Source organism: Chiloscyllium plagiosum, unplaced genomic scaffold (assembly GCF_037043375.1).
Source record: "Chiloscyllium plagiosum isolate Xiang-an unplaced genomic scaffold, Cpla_swu_hap1 HiC_scaffold_23, whole genome shotgun sequence".
NCBI lineage: Eukaryota > Metazoa > Chordata > Chondrichthyes > Orectolobiformes > Hemiscylliidae > Chiloscyllium > Chiloscyllium plagiosum.
In genome coordinates, this window is record NW_028270161.1 from 22,161,181 (window position 1) to 22,184,548 (window position 23,368).

The 23,368-nt window shown below is 44.4% G+C and overlaps 1 protein-coding gene across 3 annotated transcripts in view; it reads right to left on the minus strand.

Annotated features, from left to right (window-relative positions):
* shank3a (SH3 and multiple ankyrin repeat domains 3a) overlaps positions 1-23,368 on the minus strand; it is a 1,012,090-nt gene that overhangs the window by 704,042 nt on the left and 284,680 nt on the right. For all 3 annotated transcript variants that reach the window (XM_087999457.1, XM_043713934.2, XM_087999456.1), the window contains one exon: positions 4,999-5,202. In XM_087999457.1, the coding sequence (XP_087855583.1) occupies positions 4,999-5,202 (204 nt within the window). The remainder of the gene's footprint in view (positions 1-4,998; positions 5,203-23,368) is intronic.

Genomic DNA, 23,368 nt, shown 5'->3' on the forward strand with positions numbered 1-23,368 from the left:
TTCGGAGGGTCAGTGTGGACTTGTTGGGCCGAAGGGCCTGTTTCCACACTGTAGGGAATCTAATAAAAAGCTCGTCCTTTTTCCTAAAAGCTGTTCCTTTTCTCAAGTGTACTGTGTCCTTGATGTTTTTCAGCGGGGTCATAAATAGCTCCTGGCTCTGATTAGACTAGTTTGGTGCAGAGATGAAATGGCATTTTGAGAAGCCTTTTGTTCATATGTAAACAGATGAGACTTCAAGCCAAAGTGGTCACGTTTTAGAAGTAGCTGAAAATGTGTTGCTGGAAAAGCGCAGCAGGTCAGGCAGCATCCAGGGAACAGGAGAATCGACGTTTCGGGCATAAACCCTTCTTCAGGAATGAGGAAAGTTTGTCCAGCAGGCTAAGATAAAAGGTAGGGAGGAGGGACCTGGGGGTGGGGCGTCGGAAATGCGATAGGTGGAAAGAGGTCAAGGTGAGGGTGATAGGTCAGACTGGGGTGGGGTCGGAGAAGTCAGGAAGAAGATTGCAGGTTAGGAAGGCGGTGCTGAGTTCGATGGATTTGACTGAGACAAGGTGGGGGGAAGGGGAAATGAGGAAACTGGTGAAATCCGAGTTCATCCCTTGTGGTTGGAGGGTTCCTAGGCGGAAGATGAGGCGCTCTTCCTCCAACCGTCGTGTTGTTGTGGTCTGGCGATGGAGGAATCCAAAGAACTGCATATCCTTGGTGGAGTGGGAGGGGGAGTTGAAGTGTTGAGCCACAGGGTGGTTAGATTGGTTGGTCAGGGTGTCCCAGAGGTGTTCTCTGAAAAGCTCCGCAAGTAGGTGGCCTGTCTCCCCAATATAGAGGAGGCCACATCGGGTGCAGAGGATGCAATAGATGATGTGTGTGGAGGTGCAGGTGAATCTGTGGCGGATATGGAAGTTTCCTTTGGGGCCTTGGAGGGAGGTGAGGGGGGAGGTGTGGGCGCAAGTCTTGCACCTCCAGCGGTTGCAGAGGAAGGTGCCGGGAGTGGAGGTTGGGTTGGTGGGGGGTGTGGATCTGACGAGGGAGTCACGGAGGGAGTGGTCTTTACGGAATGCTGATAGGGGAGGGGAGGGAAATATATCCTTCGTGGTGGGGTCCGTTTGGAGGTAGCGGAAATGACGGCGGATGATGCGCTGTACATGGAGATTGGTGGGGTGGTAGGTGAGGACCAGTGGGGTTCTGTCCTGGTGGCGGTTGGACATGCGGGGCTCAAGGGCGGAGGAGCGGGAAGTGGAAGAGATGCGATGGAGGGCATCGTCGACCACGTCGGGGGGGAAATTGCGGTCCTTGAAGAAGGAGGCCATCTGGGTGGTACGTTTTTGGAACTGGTCCTCCTGGGAGCAGATGCGGCGGAGACAAAGGAATTGGGAGAATGGGATGGCGTTTTTACAGGGGGCAGGGTGGGAGGAGGTGTAGTCCAGGTAGCTGTGGAAATTGGTCGGTTTGTAGTAGATGTCCGTGTTGATTCGATCGCCTGAGATAGAAATAGAAAGGTCGAGGAAGGGGAGGGAGGAATCTGAGACTGTCCAGGTGAATTTGAGGTCGGGGTGGAAGGTGTTGGTGAAGTGGATGTACTGTTCAACCTCCTCGTTGGAGCACGAGGCGCCGCCGATACAGTCATCGATGTAGCGGAGGAAAAGGTGGGGGGTGGGGCCAGTGTAGTTGCGGAAGATGGACTGTTCCACATATCCTACAAAGAGGCAGGCATAGCTGGGGCCCATGCGGGTGCCCATGGCTACTCCTTTCGTTTGGAGGAAGTGGGAGGATTGGAAAGAGAAGTTGTTCAGGGTGAGGACCAGTTCAGTCAGTCGAAGGAGGGTGTCAGTGGAATGGTACTGGTTGGTACGGCGGGAAAGGAAGAAGCGGAGGGCTTTGAGTCCTTCGTGATGGGGGATGGAGGTGTACAGGGACTGGATGTCCATGGTGAAAATAAGGCGTTGGGGACCGGGGAAGCGAAAATCATGGAGGAGGTGGAGGGCATGGGTGGTGTCCCGAACGTAGATGGGGAGTTCTTGGACTAAGGGGGATAGGACCGTGGCGAGGTATGCAGAGATGAGTTCGGTGGGGCAGGAGCAGGCTGAGACAATGGGTCGGCCGGGGCAGTCAGGTTTGTGGATTTTGGGCAGGAGGTAGAAGCGGGAGGTGCGGGGTTGTGGGACTATGAGGTTGGAGGCGGTGGATGGGAGATCCCCCGAGGTGATGAGGTTATGGACGGTCTGGGAGATGATGGTTTGGTGGTGGGAGGTGGGGTCATGGTCAAGGGGGCAGTAGGAGGAGGTATCTGCGAGCTGGTGTTTGGCCTCAGCGGTGTAAAGGTCGGTGCGCCAAACTACTACCGCGCCTCCCTTGTCTGCTGGGGTGATAGTGAGGTTGGGGTTGGAACGGAGGGAGTGGAGGGCTGCACGTTCCGAGGGTGAGAGGTTGGAGTGGGTGAGAGGGGTGGGGGAGTTCAGGTGGTGGTTAATATCGCGGCAGCAGTTGGCTATGAAGAGATCGAGGGCAGGTAGGAGGCCAGCACGGGGTGTCCAGGTGGATGGGGTGTGTTGGAGGCGGGAGAAGGGGTCGTCAGAGGGTGGGCGAGAGTCTTGGTTGAAGAAGTAGGCACGGAGGCGAAGGCGGCGGAAGAATTGTTCGATGTCACGCCGTGTGTTGAACTCATTAATCCGAGAGCTTAGGGGAATGAAGGTGAGGCCTCTGCTGAGGGGGAGGTCTGGAGGGATGGTGAAAACACAGCAGGGCTGGGAGCTAGGACCTGGTGTGGGGCTGGAGCTGATGTGTGGGGGCCGGGTTAGGCCTGGGGGCTGGGACGGAGAACGGCATGGGGGCAGAGTTGGGCGTGGTGATGGCGATCGGCGAAGGGGCGGGGTTAGACGTGGTGACGGATATAGGTGTGGGGGCGGGGTTAGGTATGCAGTCAGAGATCGGCGAAGGGGCGGGGCTTGGCGTGGTGACGGAGATCGTCATGGGGGCGGGGTTAGGCGTGGTGACGGAACTTGGCAGGGGGCGGGGTTAGGCGTGGAGATCGGCGTGGGGGCGGGGACACATGCGGCACCTTCATTCCCCTACGCTCTCGGATTAATGAGTTCACAACGCGGCGCGACATCGAACAATTCTTCCGCCGCCTTCGGAGTAACAATTCTTACCCCCTGTAAAAACGCCATCCCATTCTCCCAATTCCTTTGTCTCCGCCGCATCTGCTCCCAGGAGGACCAGTTCCAAAAACGTACAACCCAGATGGCCTCCTTCTTCAAGGACCGCAATTTCCCCCCCGACGTGGTCGACGATGCCCTCCACCGCATCTCTTCCACTTTCCGCTCCTCCGCCCTTGAGCCCCGCCCCTCCAACCGCCACCAGGACAGAACCCCACTGGTCCTCACCTACCACCCCACCAATCTCCATGTACAGCGCATCATCCGCCGTCATTTCCACCACCTCCAAACGGACCCCACCACCAAGGATATATTTCCCTCCCCTCCCCTATCAGCATTCCGTAAAGACCACTCCCTCCGTGACTCCCTCATCAGATCCACACCCCCCACCAACCCAACCTCCACTTCTGGCACCTTCCCCTGCAACCGCAGGAGGTGCAAGACTTGCGCCCACACCTCCCCACTCACATCCCTCCAAGGCCCCAAAGGAAACTTCCATATCCGCCACAGATTCACCTGCACCTCCACACATATCATCTATTGCATCCTCTGCACCCGATGTGGCCTCCTCTATATTGGGGAGACAGGCCGCCTACTTGCGGAGCGTTTCAGAGAACACCTCCGGGACACCCGGACCAACCAACCCAACCACCCTGTGGCTCAACGCTTCAACTCCCCCTCCCACTCCACCAAGGATATGCAGTGGAAGAGTACTGGTTGGTACGGCGGGAAAGGAAGAAGCGGAGGGCTTTGAGTCCTTCGTGATGGGGGATGGAGGACCACAACAACACGACGGTTGGAGGAAGAGCGCCTCATCTTCCGCCTAGGAACCCTCCAACCACAAGGGATGAACTCGGATTTCACCAGTTTCCTCATTTCCCCTCCCCCCACCTTGTCTCAGTCAAATCCATCGAACTCAGCACCGCCTTCCTAACCTGCAATCTTCTTCCTGACCTCTCCGCCCCCACCCCAGTCTGACCTATCACCCCCACCTTGACCTCTTTCCACCTATCGCATTTCCGACGCCCCTCCCCCAGGTCCCTCCTCCCTACCTTTTATCTTAGCCTGCTGGACAAACTTTCCTCATTCCTGAAGAAGGGTTTATGCCCGAAACGTCGATTCTCCTGTTCCCTGGATGCTGCCTGACCTGCTGCGCTTTTCCAGCAACACATTTTCTGCTCTGATCTCCAGCATCTGCAGACCTCACTTTCTCATGTTTTAGAAGTAACCTGGAAAAGTCAAGGGGGCGTGGCCAGCTCTCCAGCTGACCAGTTCAGTCCAGAATTAGTTAGGGCATTCAACAATGAACTGTGTGGAAACAGGCTGCTAGACTCCCTCTCCTTCTGCCCTTCTAGCTTTGACCTGTAAGCCTTTGTTTAATTTTTACAGTGTAAGAGGGTTGACTTAATGGGACTGTTGTGTATATTTGGAACAGCATAATTAAGTCTAGTTTGGATAGCCTGAGTTCTGTGCGGGTTCTTTATTCTGTTCTTTGTGTTTCATTGTGTAATTTTGTGAATATATTCTTGTCTGTTTTAAAACCTTGTCGTCAACCTAGCTAACTTACTCTGGGTAATTTTCACTGTACACTTACCGAAACAAACTGCAAAGTTATGGTCTGGGTTGCCTGCTTAAGAATGTTTTGAGTGGTCCGCCTAGTCCATAACACTTGTTGTAGCATTTCCTATAACCATACTTTACAATTAATAAACTGAGAAACGCTTTGGGACATCCGCAGGTCATGAAAGGATCTATATAAATGCAAGTTTTTTCTTTATTTCCTGCACTCTGTAGGAGTGATGTCAAAACAAATGACACATGCACAAACACAACTTAAATTGAATACCTCCAGGTATGGTATAGGGGTGTCGGAAGGTGCCGGATATTCTCGGAGCAGACGTTCCTCATCCAGAAACTTCCCCACTCTCCCATTGTACGCTGGTTGAAACAGCCCATAGTTCAGAACATCCTTCAGTGTCTGGTTGAGAGTGCACAGAATCCGTTGTTTCGACACCCACACAGGAGCATCAAGGTTAAACCTCATACATTTCTGCAAAACAGAAGATGCAAAGGATTAATGGAGTAGCCCATTTCTTGCCAGATGTCACTAACCAGCACCACACTTCATCAAGTGTCTCCACACCGGCAATAAACCCCCCCTCCCCTTTCCCAAGAAAGAAACTCACCATGCCACATGAGTCAGCTCACCAGGTCTGCTAACCCCTGTTGGTAACTGGGGGCAAGCAAGTTAATACTGGGCTGGTGAGGAGAAGGACAACTGAACACACTGCATTCCTCAGTACATATGCACGTACACACACATAGAATCATAGAGATGTACAGCATGGCAACAGACCCTTCGGTCCAACCCGTCCATACCACACGTACGTGTGTGTATACACACACACACACGTACGCATATTAGTGAACTGCACTCTGACTGGACACAACCACATTCTTTGTGAAGAAAACACCAGGCTGAGTTACAGCAACATGACACATTTAAAAAAAAAATCTCAGAGCAGGAGTAGGTATCGAGCTGCATCAGCCTGCTCCACCATTCGAAAAGATCATGGTCAATCTATGCTCTGAACTCCATCTTCCTGCCCCGTATCCTTAAAAACCATTTAGAAATCTATTGATCTGGGGCTTGAGTATACCAATCAACATCCATAGTGCTCTGGATCAGAGAATTTCAAAGATTCACAACCACCTGAGCAAAGAAAGTCTCCCTCTGCTGTGGCTATGACCCCGTGCTGGGTTCTGCCACCAGGGGGAAACAGCCTTTCAGCATCTTGCCTGCAAGGACTCTCAGAAGCTTTCAGTGAAGTCACCTTTTATTCTAGACTCCAGAATATAGGTTCATCATAGTGAATTTCTCAAAATATTGAAAGATACCACTGCACATATATTACAATTACAAAGATACATCACTGTTTATTATAATTACTGAACCATAGAATGGCAGTATACAAGGAGCCATATGGCCATCACATGCATGTTGAAGATCTATAAACCCAATGTTGTGTTAGCTCTGATCCATCAATATCTCCTCAGTGGCCACCAGATATTTTCTTTATTATGCAATAACGAATTCTCATTTGAAAGTCATGATCATGTCTGCCTTGGATTTCACTGTTGGGAAAAAAAAACTGCAGATGCTGGATTCCAGAGTAGACAAGCAGGAATCTGGAAGAACACAGCAAGCCAAGCAACATCAGGAGGTGGAGAAGTCGACATTTCAAGTGTAATCCTTTGCCAGTCCTGCAGAAGGGTTATATCCGAAACATCGACTTCTCCACCTTCTGATGCTGCCTGGTTTGCTGTGTTCTGCCAGCCTCCTGCCAATCTACTATGGATTCCACTGTGAAACTGTGCATTCAGTTACCAATACCACCAAAAAGAAATTCTTCCCCCCAACACTGCTGTTTGATCTTATGCCAACCATGTAAAGCAGAGCTCTCTGGTTCCTGAATCTCCCACCAACAGAAAGAACCTCTCCCTGTTTACTTTGTTTACACCCTACATAATTTTGAAAACTTTTATCACGCCAGCCCTCAACCTTCACTTTTGATGAAATAATTTTGCCTTCTCTAACTACAGATGATGATGATGCAGTGGTAATTTTATCAAACTAATAATCCAATCAATTCACACCAGGGCAGCTGGAGAAATTAAAACTCAATTAACAAAAATGTTAAAAGAACACTAACCTCAGTAATGGTGCCATAGAAGTATTGCCAATTGTGGTGAAGACTCATCTGGTACATAAAAATCCTTTCGAGAGGTAAACCTGATACTCTTACCAGGTTAGATGTGTTTCCAGACCCACAGTAATATGGTTGATTCTTAATTATATTTTAAAATGGCCCAGCCATCCCCTCTATTCAAATGCATTTGGGGATAAACAGCAAATGCAGACCTGATCAGCAGAACCAAATCCCATGAAAAGCAAAGCAAAAATGATCAATATAACTGAAGTCGCTTATCTCTGAAGCATCAAGGTAATTAAGACAAGTTGAACAAATGTGCAAATGCCTGCAATTTAATTGGATAAGTGTGAAATTGTCCATTCTGTATGGGGTTATCTGGAATTTGAGGAGGCATGGAAACAGCATCAGGCTATGAAGGCATGGAGGTGGCATGGGAAACATTGAGTGGGTATGAGGATTCAGTGGGTTTGATGTGCAATGAGGTAGACTTGATTAGGGAGCTTAAGGTGAAGGAAACCCTAGTGGGCAGTGACCAGAATATGATAGAATTCACCCTGCAGCTTGAGAGGGAGAAGCTAGAATTAGATGTAACGGTATTACAATTGAGTAAAGCTAACTACAAGGACACGAGGGAGGAGCTGACGGGAGTTGATTGGAAAGGGAGCCTAGCAGGGAAGATCACGGAGCAGCAATGGGAGGAGTTTCTGGGGGTAATTCAAGAGGCACATCAGAAATTCATCCTAAAGAAGGAGCAACATACTAAGGGAAGGATGAGGCAACCCTGGCTGAGAAGGGAAGTCAGGGACAGCGTAAAGGCAAAAGAAAATGCATAAAATGTGGTGAAGATTCGTGTGAAGCCAGAGGATAGCTATAAAAGCAATAAGGGGACAGAGTAAGCTCGCTAGTAATGTTAAAGAATATTGTAAGAGATTTTGATAAAAGGTAAGAGAGAGGCAAGCGTGGACACCAGACTACTGGAAAATGAGGCTGGAGAAGTAGTAATGGGGACAAAGAAATGGCAAAAGAACTGAATGGTTACTTTGCATCAGTTTTCACAATGCAAGACATCAGCAACATTTCAGAACTCCAAGAGAGTCGGGGGCAAGAGGTGAATGGAATGGCTATCATGAAGGAGAAGTTGGTGGGCAGGGGAGGTCATGCTGAAAGGTCTAAAGGTGAATAAATCATCCACATTAACTGGACTACACCCAGACTTCTGAAGGAGACAGCTGGAGGAATTGTAGAGGCAATGGTGTGGTCTTTCAGGAATCACTGGATTGTCAGGGTGGGTACCAGACAACTGAGAGGTCATGCCTGGCAAATCTGGCAGAAATCTTTGAGAAGGGAATAAGCAAGTTGGACAAAGGAAACGCAGTGGATGTGATCTATTTGGGTTTCCAGAAAGCCTCTGACGAGGTACCGCACAGGTGGCTGCTATATAACATAAGGGGCAAGGTACTGGAATCGAGGCAGGTTCGGCTGACTGACGGAAAGCGGAGAATAAGGTTAGGGAGGTCTTTTTTTAGGATGGCTACCAGTGACTATTGGGTTCTGAAGGGGTTGCCATTGGTTCCACAACTGTTCAGTTATATATTAATGATCTGGACAAAGGAGCTGCAGGCATTGGAGGAGGGAGAGGTAGTGCTGAAGAAGCAGGGAGACTGCAGAAGGACTTGGTCGGGCAGGAGAGTGGGAAAATAAGTGACAGGTGGAATACAATGTAGGAAAGTCTGAGGTTATGTACTTTTACAGGAAGAATAGACGAGAGAAGAATTTAGGTGCCAACTGTTTTTAGATTAGATTAGATTAGATTAGATTAGATTAGATTAGATTAGATTACTTACAGTATGGAAACAGGCCCTTCGGCCCAACAAGTCCACACCGACCCGCCGAAGCGCAACCTACCCATACCCCTACATTTAACCCTTTATCTAACACTACGGGCAATTTAGCATGGCCAATTCACCTGGTTTACTAAAGGCTTTGGAAATCTGAAGCACAAAGGGATTTGGGAGTTCTAGTTCAGGATTCTCTTAAAGTTACCATGCAGGTTCAGTTGACAGTTAAGAAGGCACGTGCAATGTTCACATTCATTTCAAGAGGGCGAGAATACAGAGCTGGGATGTACTGCTGAGGCTGTATAAGGCTCTGGTTAGACTTCATTTGGAAGGTTGTGAGTAGTTTTGCACCCCTTATCTCAAGAAGAATGTGCTGGCTTTGAAGGGGGTCCAGTGGAGATTTATATATGACCCTGGGGATGAAGAGCTTGAGGATTCTGGGTCTGTATTGGATGGAGTTTAGTTGGATGTCAGGGAATCTCATTGGAACTTACAGAATACTGAAAGGCCTGGGTAGAGTGGACGTTAAAACGGTATTTCCACTAGGAGAGACCAGGGCCCGAGGCACAGCCTCAAAGTGAAGGGATGACCCTCGAGAACTGAGAGGAGGAGGAATTTCTTCAGCCAGAGGATGGTGAATCTGTGGAACTCACTGTGGAGGCCAAGTCATTGAGTATATTTAAGACAGATAGAAAAGTTCTTGATTGGTAAGGACATCAAGGGTTATGGGCAGAAGACAGGAGAATGGGGTAGAGAAACCTATCAGCCATGATTGAATGGTGGAGCATATTCTACAAGCTAAATGGCCTATTTCTGCTGCTATGTCTTATGGAGGGGTGAGGGCGTGAAGGCCTGACATAGCGTGAAAATGAGGCTAATGGGTGCTTAAGTTTGGTCTGATCTCAGGCCTGCCTCCAGGCTACTTCATACTGCTGAAGTGAAGTTCTTGACCTATAACATTGACAAAGTTCAATCTCTCCACAGATGGAGGCTGCCAGACCTGCCGAGTTTTCGCAGCATTTTCTCTTGGTTTCCAGTATTTGGCTTTTATCACACTTCAGCAGCACGGTGACTCAATGGTTAGCACTGCTACCTCACAGCGTCAGGGATCTGGGTTCAATTCCACCCTCAGACGACTGTGTGTGTGAAGATTGCAATTTCTCCCGTGTCTGCCCGGATTTACTCCGGGTGCTGCGGTTTCCTCCCACACAAAGGTGTGCAGGTTAGGTAGATTGGCTATGGTAAGTTGTCCATAGAGTCCAGGGATATGTAGGTTGTGTCAGTTAGCCATGGGATTTGTCAGGTTACAGGAGTAGGGTAGTGGGCCTCTGTGAGATATTCTTTGGAGTGGCAGTGTGGATACGATGGACCAAATGAACTGCTTCCACTGCAGGGATTCTATGAATAATTATTTACATTAAATTTCACTTGCTAGCTGTCTGCTTAATCCTTCACCCTGTCTGCTCAATCCTTGAACTGCATCATTATTTTCCTCAGAGTTCACAATATTCAGAGTATTATATCATCCGCAGATTTTGAAACAAGGCCATATACATCCAATTCTAAGTCATTATTATGTATCACTCCTCTCCTTAATACAAATTAATGAATAGTTATTTGGCAGCACAGAATTTGAATACTGCAGAAAAAGATACATTGTGTTGAAGATTTCCAGTTTGCACTCATCAAGACATTCGTAAGAATGCCATTGAAAAGGTGAACAACATTTTACACTGTACGAATACTGAATAGTGTATGCATATATAACACATATCCAGAAAAGGACTAATCCTTTTATAAATCACTGAGAAACCCCAAAGCAAACTTCCTTAAAAGTCCATAAAACAATTATTTGTCATTACTCTATATTACCTGGTAGTGTTTTTTAATGCTGCCATTTCTTTCGCCACTGCTTCAATTGTGTCAACAAGTCTATTATTAAGTCACCTGAAAACTCATCTCAATCACATCACCCTCATCAACCTATTCTCTCTGAAAGAGTTTTAAACTAATTAGAGGGGGCTATGTAGGTTTAAAAAGCAAAAGGATGTGCTGGCATTACAGGACAATTGCTTTCATTATGATACCTAGACTGAGACAAATAGGGACAGAGTGTACAAGCCTATCTGGAGCAATATTAACACAGCTTCCAAATGTTTGACCCACTGAAACATTAAATCCTTTGGAATTTAGATGTATGAACGTCGTTCACCATCCTCCTCCTGCCAGTCCTGATAAACAGCCTCCATTTAAATAACATTGTTCAAAAAGCATGCATCACTGTTCCAATAAAAACACAACAAAAACACAACAAAAAGCTGAGTAACAACAGTAAATTAAACCTATTTCATGCCTAACAAAATTCCATTAAGTTTTCAAGAACAGCTTGTGAAACAGTAAAAACATTTGGGAAAATGGTCACTGAAGCATGCGCGAAGCTCTTGGAAACCTCAGCCTAATCCATCAGTCCAATGCGTTGCTTTTCCGAATGGTTTTTGTGCATTGCCCACATGGCATCGGTCGCAAATGCATGGCATTTAACTGGGGCATGTATTTGGATTACAAGGGAATGCAGCGACTCTGAGGAGATTGGAAATTGGATATTCACTCAGTGAATCTTTCTTCCCTCTATTCACTCAGTTGTGCTGCATGGCTTTAGTTTATGGCAGTTTCCACCCCATTCCCAGGGACACAGTGCAAAGGCAAAAATATACACAGGAACTCTGGAGCAGGAGTAGACAATGCAGTCCTTTATGTTTTTCTCTGCATTAGGTGAATCATGAATAATAATCCCAAATTGCAACGTATCCCTTAATAAATCCTTTTCGGTTTTAAAATTAACAAACAATCTCGTATTAACTGCCATTTAGACTCATAGAAACATACAGTACAGAAACAGACCCTTCGGTCCAACCAGTCCATGCTGACCATGTTCCTAAACTGCCTGCCTTTGGCCCTTATCTCTCCAAACCTTTCCCATTCATGTACTTATCCAAATGTTGGAACTGCACCCATATCCACCACTTTCTCGAGCAGTTCATTCCACACACGAACCACTCGCTGTGTAAAAATGTTGCCCTTCATATTCTTTTTAAATCTTTCTCCTTTCACCTTAAAAATATGCTCCCTAGTTTTGAACTCCCCCACCCTCAGGAAAAGGACACCAGCTATTCACCGTTTCTAAGCCCCTCAAGATTTTAAAAACCTCAATAAGGTCAGCCCTCAATGTTCTACACTCCAGTGAAAGAAGTCCCAATCTCTCCAGTCTATTTTTATCTCTCCATTCCAGGCAACATCCTGGTAAATCTTTTCTGAACTCTCTCCAGTTCAATATTATCCTTCTTGTAACAGAGCCACCCTTTAAAGGAAGAAATGTTTTCTAATTTCGCACCTGAAAGATCTGGCTCTATTTTTTTGATGATTGATCCCTAGTCCTAACCTCCCTAATTAGCAGAAATAAAGGGCATTCTGCTTAATGTGATGCTCTTAATATCTTGAAAACTTTAATTTAATCCCCTCTTAATCTTTAAATTTCAGAAATAATTTCTTTATTTTCCTCTTAACACTTGAGAGCAAGGCATTCACTTCGAAGACATTTATGGTTGGGCAATAAATCCTGGCCTTTACAGGAAAGAATAAAGAACAAAACATCTTTCTCCAGTGTAACTGTCCTAAGTTGTGGCACGCTGAAGTACTTGCAGCATTCCTGAGCAGAGCAGAGCAGATAACCAGAGCATTGCCCCTCCCTTGTATCCTGATGTAATACACTGTCAATTATCATACAAATGTCCCAATAGTAAACCAGGTAGTGAAAGGCAGGGTGGGGTCATACAACAGTCAAGAGGGTGGTGCTGGAAAACACAGCAGGTCAGGCAGCATCCGAGGAGCAGAATTGACATTTCGGGCAAAAGCCCAAATATATAACAGTCTTAAAACAGATAGGGAAGATGGTCTATGCATAATAAAAGAATATTTAATGAGTACTGAACAGGCTGACTATGTTTAGACTGGATGTCTTGTATTCAAGTTTGTCAAGGGGATTGGGGTGGAAATAGTGGAGAGGGCTGCCAAATCTTCCCATTTCCCAACATATGGGCGAAAATACAGTGGACTATGAAGTAGAAAATGTTACAGCTGTTCTTACAAACTACATGCCAATCAGTTGAACATAAGTAGAGGGTAAAGTTTTACAGAAAATAAATCATAATAGTAAAATCCACAACCACGTGGAAAGGCTTAAGTAAATTAAGGACAGTCAGCACAGAACTGTGACAGGAAGATGATGTTTGACGAATCCAACTTAATTTTTTGATGAAGTAACAGAGAAGGTGGAAGAAGGGAACACAGTAGGAGTTGACTGCATAGATTTGAAGAAAACATTTGACAAACTATCACATAATGGGCTGCTTTAAATAAACTGAGGATCACAAAGTGTCAGATTTGATAAAAAAAAATGGTCTTAATGTCAGAAAATAAGAAAGTCAGATAGTAAGTGGTTGTTTTGCAGATGCAGGATGGTAGATAAGGGTGCATGCATGGACCAGCTTTTTTGGAGTATACTGTATTGACTTAGATGTCGGAATACACAGCATCTTCAACACTTACCAACGGTACCAAACTTGGAAATGTAGCAAAAAATGCAGATAGTGTCAATCAGTTGCACCAGGACAAAGATGGGCAAGTAAAATAAGCACAGCAAAGGAAGGAAATTGATTGAGATAAATGTGAGAGGAAGCATTGACAAAAAAGATGGGCAGAGGCAATATCTAGGCAAAAAGTGAGGACTGCAGATGCTGGAAACCAGAGTTAAGGTCAGAGTGGTGCTGGAAAAGCACAGCAGGTCAGGCAGCATCTGAGGAGCAGGAAAATCGACATTTCGGGCAAAAGCCCTTCATCAGGAACAGAGGCAGGGAGCCTCCAGGGTGGAGAGATAAATGGGGAGGCTGGGGAGAAGGTAGCAAAGAGTACAATAGGTGAATGGGCGTGAGGATGAAGGTGATAGGTCAGAGAGGAGGGTGGGGGAAGGTAGCAAAGACAACAATAGGTGCATGGGGGTGGGGACGGAGGTGATAGGTCAGAGGGGAAGGTGGAGCTGATAGGTGGGAAGGGAGATTGGCAGGTAGGACAGATCATGAGGACAGTGCAGAGCTGGAAATATCTAGTTAATGGTATGAACCTAAAGAAATACGAGGGACCTGGGGGTTCATATGCATCGATCTTTAAAGGTAACAATGCATACAGAGAAAATAGTCAGCTAAGCATACGTAACCTTGAGCTTTAAATCTGAGGTATTTAGTGCATAATTAGATAAAATATACGCTAACATGTTTTAAAGGTTTGGGTAGACCATAAATAAAGTCTTGAGCCCAGTTCTTGTCATCATACTTCCAGAAGGATGTGAAGGTGACTGACAGGGTGAATAGGAGATTAAACAATACAGTTGCAGTGATGAAGGATTTATCTATAAGATTACCTGTATGCCTCTTAAGGTTAGGATGGGTGAGTTGGGAGTGTTCTCCTTGGAGCAAAGGGAAGCTAAGGGAGATCCTGTGTAAATATACAGGTGAAGTAGTGAGGGAAAACTGATCTAATTAGTTGATAGCACAAGGAATATGATTGCAGATTCAGGTTTTCAGCAAGAGGTCCAGGGGAGATGTGCGGAAGAACATTTTTATGCATTGAGTGGGCGTAGCCTGGAACTCTGTCTATGGGGTGGCAGAAAGGATGGTCAATGATTTCAAAAGGAAATTAAATCACCAGTTGAAGAAAATAAAATTGCAGATCTACAGGGATACTGCCTACAATGAGCTGACTAGTATAATGAGCCTTCCTTCTATAGTTAATGATTCTTTGAGTCTATCAGAAATTAGACCGGGGTAAGGCAAATGACTCGTTGAGTATACTCGCCCACTCAGTGATGATATTGTTGATCTTTTAATTAAATTCCAATTTTCTACACTATCCCCTGACTTGCTTGGTGTCCAAAAAATCAAACACAGCCTTGATTGTTGTTAATGACTGTCCAGTACACCTGGAGGATTGAATTCCAACAAGTGAATAGATTTCTCCTATCACAGTGCTAAATAGTCAATTCCTTACCTTGGGACTATAACTCAGGCTCCAAACTCTCTGGGCAGTGGAAACACCATCCTGAGACCATTGAAGGGGCAGTAGTAAAATCCAAACTCAAATAGAGAAACATTTGATTTCTGTTTTACTGCTCAAGAATCATAAATTGTTGGCTAAAGAAAAAGCTGAAGGTGGTAGTTTCCCCTGAACAGTCTTCAATGGTGTGTTTCGATGAGTGGACTGACATGTACATCAATAATCAGGAAAGAACAAGATGCAGCCCAGTTTTCATGCTGCACACAATCTCCTAGTGGGAGCCACTGGGTGAAAGGGAGAAGCAAGGCTTGTGGTCAAATTCCACTTTGAAACCTTGATTGACTTGAGGCTGTTATTATGCCTCTAATCACTGCACCAACTATAAACAGCTAATTCAGCACAGAACAAGAATCATACTTAAGACTTGTCAGGAATGTGATGGAATACTCTTCACTTGTCTGGATGAGAATGGCGCCAACACACTGAAGAAGCTAAACTGCATCCAAGGCAAAGCAGTTCGCTTGATCAGCACCCATCCATAAGTAAACCACACTCCCTCCACCATCAACAGAAAGTGGGAGCAGTTTGTACCATCTACATGACACAATGCAGCAACTCAAAGCAGCAACTCCCATGACAGCACCTTCCAAATATGCAACCTCTACCACCCAGGAAGTGAAAAGCAGTCACATACGAATGCCAATATCTGCAAGTTACCCCACAATCCTTACTTGAAACTACATCAATATCATTATTCCTTCACAGTTATTAGATTAAAACCTTTGAGCTCCTTTCCTAACAGCGCTCTAGCTTACCTACACCTGATGTACTACAGTGGCTGAAGAAAGTACTTCAAAACATCTTCTCATAGACAATATATACTGATCTTGCCGTTGATGCTGAGATCCCATGAAAGAATAAAAACCTCTAAATTCATGTGACTTAGTACCACACTCAACAAACTGTGTCACAGAATCATAGAATCCCTACAGTGTAGAAACAGGCCATTCAGCCCATTGAGTTCACATCGATCCTTCGAAGAGCATCCCACCCAGACCCACATCCCTACCCTATCCCCATCACCGCACATTTCCCCTGGCTAACCCATCTAGTTGACACAGCCCTGGACAGTATGGACAATTTAGCATGACCCGTCCCACCGACCCTGTACATCTTTGGACTGCGGGAAGAAACGGGAGCACCCGGAGGAAACCCATGCAGACACAGGGAGAATGTGCAAACTCCATGCAGATAGTCGCCTGAGGCTGGAATTGAACCCGAGACTCTGATGTTGTAAAGCAGCAGTGCTGACCACTGGGTCCTTTCAGTCATTTGCTAAACTTTTCAAGATTGTTGACTCCACTTGCCACAATTACTGAACTGACTGCCAATCCTCTCACTATCCCTCTTAAGAAGTGGTTACAATACAGAAGGAGGCCATTCAGCCAGGTGAGGGCCATCAGCTGCACCCAGCTGTCACTAGTACCCATGTGACTCCATGGACCATTTGCTGGCTGCCAGGCAGGAGATGGATTACAATATTGTAGTGAGGTACTGCCAATCTCAGCCTCTCTCACACATTCTCCATAAAGATCGAATACGATTTTCCAAAAGGAGCTGTATGCTTGAAGCAGACACATAAATGTCACAAGCTTTGTCCAGCCAGTTTAATTTCTGAGGACTTTTAGGGCGGAGAGAAAGGAGCTTAAATCGGCTTAAGCCAGTCACTGTGCTGTAATCGATTTTAATTCAGCCATGACAAAACTAAAGGCCACGAACATTAAATTGATTCTGAGATCTCCATATTCCAATCTTCAGCAGTGATGATTTTGCAACGTGCAGGACTATAGGGAAGTCAACAATCAGTGCTCGGGTGTGGAAGATGAAGACTTTCTTGAGGTGCCATTTGAGCTGGAGGTCCTTGGCATTACCACTTCCCGAGCTCAGGGACATCACGAGCAGCAGGTTTAAACTGGGGCTCCCCACTACGCAATGACAACCTGATTTAAATATGTTAATTAACAGCATGACTCTGCGACATGTTCAGATCTGCTGATGCACTGATGGAAAAAAATGACAACGTGCATGACTGCTTGGGTCCATATTCTCTCAATGTATTTCATTTTTTAAATCTTTTCCTGCAGCTCTCTTCCACCCATTGTAGGGACTTTAAGGCCAGCTCTCTGACAGCATTGCTGTTCTACTGCCTTTTCACCATAACCTTTTAAAGCTTTTCTCTTGCAATGTTCCTCCAGTTTTCTTCTGACAGCCATGATGGAACCTGCCTCCAGCACACTCTCAAGTGCTTTTTTAAAAAAATTATTCATTCAGGGGATGTGGGCATCACTGGCCAGCCCAGCATTTATTGCCCATCCCTAAGGGAGTTCAAAATTAAGGGCATAATTTTAAGCTGAGAGGAGGAAGATTTAAAAGAGGCCTGAGGGAGAATGTTTTCACACAGACGGTGGTTCATGTGCTGGATGAACTGACAGAGGAAATGGTAGATGTAGGTACAGTTGCAACATCTAAAAAATCATTTGGACAGGTACACGAATAGAAAAGGTTTAGAGGAATGTTGACCAAACACAAGCAGATGAGACTAGTTTAGTTTGGGAAACTTGGTCAGCATGGACAAGTTGGACCAAAAGGTTTGTTTCCATGTTGTACGACTTGACAACTCTATAACCCCATTGCTGTGGGTCTGGAGTCGCATGTAGGCCACACCATTAAGGATAGCAGTTTACCTCTTTAGAGGGCATTAACGAACCAGATGGGTTTTTCCAAACAATTGACAACAGTCTCGTGGTCATCATTAGACTCGGAGACTTTTTAAAAATTAAATTCAAATTTGCCATCACAGGATTCAAACACAGTTTGCAGAACATTACCTTTGTCACTGGATTAACACCAATAATATTAGAGATAATACCACTAGACCGTCACCTCCCCTCCATTTGGTGTATTCTGTGGTCTATTCCAGATCCTAAGAGCTCATCACCAATTTCAGAGGAGAGTTCCTGAGGACCACTGGCTACACCCATCTACAACTCATACACTTTCCAACCAGATTGATTAATGGTCAAGTGAGAGAAGATGAGGTGTTTCCATTCGGTCAGATATTCTCAGCCTCATCTGCACCCTTCCATAAAAATTAAATAGGACTTTTTAAAGGGAGTTGTGGAGCAGACACATCAAAATCATAACTCTTCCAGTTAAAGTGATCTAGCCAATCTAATTTACTGGTATCCTTTGAGGGTAGGATGAAGAAGAGTGATAAGGGTAAAGCAGTGGATATACCATACTCAGATTTCAGTTCATCTCTCATTAGGCAGCACTAAAGATCCAGCAAGTTAAACATCTGTTAAAATCTCCATGAAAATCACCACGAGTCCTTGAAATCACAACCTTTGATATAGTTCCTCTGGAAAACATTGAGTTAATGAAGATGGAAGACAGCAAAGGCTAAACTAAAGGAGGAATTGGGAATTTGACAAACAGAAAGCAAAAGGATTTCAATGCAGAAAAATGTAAAGTGCCTCAGGTGGACACAGACAAGCAGGGAATAAACTTTAACTTGAATGGAAAGAATAACATGCATGGAAAATTAAAGCGATCTAACAATCCTGATTGACAATAGATTGAAGTCAAGGTATCAGTGCTTGATCACAGTACTGAAAGTAAACCTAATGTTGAGATGTGTAAACAAGTAAATGTAGAGCTAAAATACTCAGGTCATCGAGCCACTTTATAAATCCCCGGTGTGACCATACCTACTGCTTGTAGTTCTGATTGCCACGATACCCAAAGGATATCACAGCCATCAAAAGGATGCAACCAGGATTATATAGGGATTGAAATATGAGAATCAGTTTTATAAATTGGACATGTTCCATTTGAAAAAAAAGGTTGAGTTGCTTTCAGGATTCTAAAAGAACTCAGCATGTCAAGATATTTCAACAGTAGAATCTGAAGGGTGAGTAATTTCAAAATTAATTCATCAAATGCAAGTGGTCAATCTATGGTACAGCCTCCCCAGTGAGATGGTGAAAACAATTCATATTCAATCATTCAAATACAAATTAGATGAATGATTTCCAGAAAAAAAACCCTTGTGAGATACAGTAGAAGTAATTTGAGACAACATAGCAATGATAACATGTTTGAGGGTGGTAAATGACTATTAGGCTATGATTCTAGAATAGGATAAATTAAAAGGTAATTGAAACTTTCTCTTTGAGTGACAGCCTTTAGTGCATCAAAAGCCTTTAAAGAAGGCACATACAGTGCACTTTGCCACAAACCAGCTTCATATAAGAGCCTGCAAGAGAAATGAAGCTAATGATTTATGTAACCAATGAGCCCAAAGTCATGTCGAATCAAGATGGTGTGTGGCATACTTCCAATATACTATTAGCATGTTCACGCCATGTTAAGGCATGCAACCATGGAGATTTGTAGGGCTAGGATTTACTGGCTATGTACAAACTCACATCCTACTTCTCCAACTGATACACTGGAGGGCAGCAAAGCACAGATCCACTCAGATCACACATAGCATCCTGCTTTGATACTTGAAAGACCCAACAAGGTTTACCCTCACTGGGGATACAAATCCTTCCCAGACAATCCTGGAATCTCCAGGAACAGCAGATTAATTGCCCAGAGATTGCTTTGAGCAACCTGGGAGGAAAATCATTGGGATTTCTCAATATGAATATTTAATCAGATTTGAGCTGTTATCAGCTTTGTGCATTCCTCTGCAGTCTGGTCATGTTTGAAATATCAAGGTAATGCACTTGCCCGCTCCACATTTGATGTGGTAATGGTACTGCAATTTGCAATGCTATCATAGATTGTCTCACTTTACAATAAAACCGATCAGAACAAATCTGGCCAGATAGATCCCTACGGGGACTGATCAGAACAAGGTATCTGCAGCAGTTTCAGCATGGTACCATTATCACAATGAACACCTTTCACACAATCCTCGAGTCCTATGACCTTACAATTTAAGTAATGGTGCGCTGAATTTAGAACGGCAGTATTGCTAACTTTATGATACATCATTACATCATTATTATTGTTGTGCTATATCATTACTGCACAGTCAAGACAGTGAAAAAGACAATTAGGCGTGTTCAGTTTTTAGAAACGTACCTTCTGCTTTAGATATATAATAATATCTATAGATTGACAACATTTTAAAAACTATTAATTTGGTTAATAATATGATAATGACTAGATAATGTTTCTTTTGGCCAAGATAACAGGATACGATTTCCTTTGAAATAACACCGTGGGATCTTATTTTCGACCTAAACAAGGTGAGACCTCATCTTTACCCTTCATCTGACAGACAGAATCCTCCAATAGAATAGTGCTTCCTCAGTCATATCATTCTGGAGTGTCGGCCTTGTTTGATGTAGATGCCTTATTTGAGATCTTAATTAACATTATAATTGGCTGGATATATAAATCTTGAACCCTTTGGTAAGAAGGTTGATGCTTAACTAGTGTCAATGAGTCCTCACCACTTTCAGAGATAGGTCACATGATCCAGTGTATGGGTATAAAATATACTTGCTTTAAGCACAGACAGAGAAAACTTGTCACTGAGACAACAGCCTCACACCTAGCATCTCCCCCAACTTGTTTTTTCTGAAAGTTCTCTCAAAGTTTACAGGTGACAATCCCAGCAGAAGTCCTCAACACTGCTTGTGAAGGGTTCATAAGATGCTGCTCTGGAGCCAAAGTCACTTTCCACATCAGCTTTTGGTGCTGAGGTTGCTTCCTGGATCAGTCGTGGCTGGCTGTGTTCTCTTTCTGGAGACACTATTTATTGATCCAGGACAATACCTCAATTTGGCTAATGAACAGCTTTTGTACAATCTATTGTCTTATTTTCAATTTTAACAATAATGTGCTGCAGTTCAAGGTGTGTGTGTGTGTGTGTGTGTGTGTGTGTGTGTGTGTGTGTGTGTGTGTGTGTGTGTGTGTGTGTGTGTGTGTGTGTGTGTGTGTGTGTGTGTGTGTGTGTGTGTGTGTGTGTGTGTTTTAACCTATTTAAATATTTTTGATGTTTTTGTTTAAATATATTTTTGCAAGAAGTCATTCTTTATTAACTTAACCTGGCTGAATCGTTTCTGTCCCTGAGCTATTTACAGTCTTTATTCATATACATATTAACAATATCACCTTCATTTTAAATTCAAACTCTGCTGTGAGGTGGAGGTGTGGATAAAGGAAGAAATCAGTGCACACCTCCTAACTGGGTCATAACACCTAAGTTTGAAGGACTCGAGCCTGAATGGAGTTTGAACATGCGACCTTGTGGTCTTGGTGCGAAAGTGCTCCTCAGCCATAGGTGATACACCACATCTAAAAAGACTGAAACACACCCATACACATTTAATTGCCAGTTCTAACTCAGCAGCATCATTCTCACCACTGAGTGAGCAAAATCCTAGCTCGAAGCTCAACTGCAGAGACCTAAGCACAGAATTCACAGTGACAATTCGGTACAATACTGAGCTGGTACTGAATCATATATCAATGCCCCTGTCCCTACCCCTCACCCCTCCTTAGGAGGACATACTAATGACACCATTTGACAACAAACAGTTGTCCCCTGTATCCTTAAACAAAATCAAGTTCAAACTAAATGACTAACGATATCATGTGTGACCTTGCTGTATTATAATCAAACATTGCTTTTTTCTGACATTGGAAGTGTTGCAAGGTACTTAATTGAATGCAAAGCATTTCAGAGCATCCTGAGGCCATGAATGAAAAAAATGCAAATCTTCCTTTATCCTCCTGGCCCCAGCTAAACCAAAAACTACAACAGAGGAAGCTGTTTGGGTCCATCCAAGTCGTGATATGGGCAGGTGATTGGAATGTGTCAATCCAGATAGTGGCACCTTGGAGAAGGAGCTCTCAGCATGGGGAAAAGTTATTGATTCCTCTCTTGAAGATAATACTGGTAGAACAGGCCAAAGGATTGAACCTGATGTATAGGAGAGGTGAATGTAAAGACATAGCTGGTAAAAGCAATGTAGTTCATTTATTTGCCTTCAGTACACCATTTAGAAATGATGTACAAGGATGCAATCTACTGAAATGGATAATGGAAGCTCCTGAGGGACATTTGTGGCACAGTGGTAGTGTTGCTCCATCTGAGCCAGGAGGTCTGGGTACAAGCCCCAATGGATCCAGAGGTGCGTAATAACATATCTGCACTGCTTGATAAAAAATAAATATATGGAGGGCATTACTTGGAAAGTTTAAAATGGTAAGCAATGTGAATGGCAGAGGATGTTAAGAGGACATTGCAGTCATGTTGAGAGTCATAATTGGTGACTTTGATCAGGTTGGTTTCAATAATATTTCAAGGTATGAGCTGAGAGACAGGTGATAATGTAGCTGTGAAGTAACAATGCCTTATGAAGAAAGGGAAGGTTGGAGCGGTGGGAGTATTTTTCTGAGAATGGAAACATCAGTGAGATAGGGACTGAGCAGACATCAGGCACAGTTTAATGATAATCATGGGTCTGAGGAAAGGTTAAATGCAGCTGAAATTAAAGGTTAATTTTATTAACAAGCTAATAGTTCATTCTTCATTTTTAGGTATTAGCTTCATTTGCAAAAATGGCATTTATTGCCCATTCCTTGAGATGATAGCAATTCTTGATTGGCTGTGATCTGTGTGGTGAACGCACAATGTGTTCAATAGAAAATTCTGTGATTTGGATCCAGCAGTAATGAAGGAACAGCAGTGTTTGCACAACTCCTATGACTTGAAGGGTAAAGTCAGAAGGTATCACAACAGATGATATCTGCTGTGATCATGTTCACCTAAATCATCTGTGATACCCTATGTCACTTCACTGTCACCAATTTTTCTTCTTCGTATTAGTTGAGTTACCAATACCAAATGGGATAGATGCCCTCATGAAACTCAAGGCAATCTTGATAAACATTTATGACACAGTACTTAATAGCTGAGGTAGAGTCAGAGAGATGTACAGCACAGAAACAGGCCCTTCGCTCCAACTCGTCCATGCCAATCAGATAACCTAAATTAATCTAGTCCCATTTGCCAGCACTTGGCCCATATCCCGCTAAAGCCTTTCTATTCATATACGCATCAGATGCCTTTTAAATGCTGTAATTGTACCAGCCTCCACCACTTCCTCTGGCAGCTCATTCTATACATGCACTACCCTCTGTGTGAGAAAGTTGCCCCTTAGGCTCCTTTTCTGTCTTTCCCCTCTCACCTTAAACTCACATGGATGACCTTTGTAAGTCTTCAAGCAATAGTTGGAAGTGCACATTACTGCTACTGAAGCATGTTAGTACACAACTTGGAGACAGGTGCAACAGACACACTGATGAACTTCTCCTAGGGACAGTGCTTTAAATCCTGATGGGCAGAGTTTACCTGATGATGTCAGTTAACCCTTTCAGGAACTAATTGCCTTAAATACCAATAGCGTACACCTGCACTGTTACCTAGACATTTGAGCTGCTGGATGTTCCATGCAAATACTAATGCTGGTGG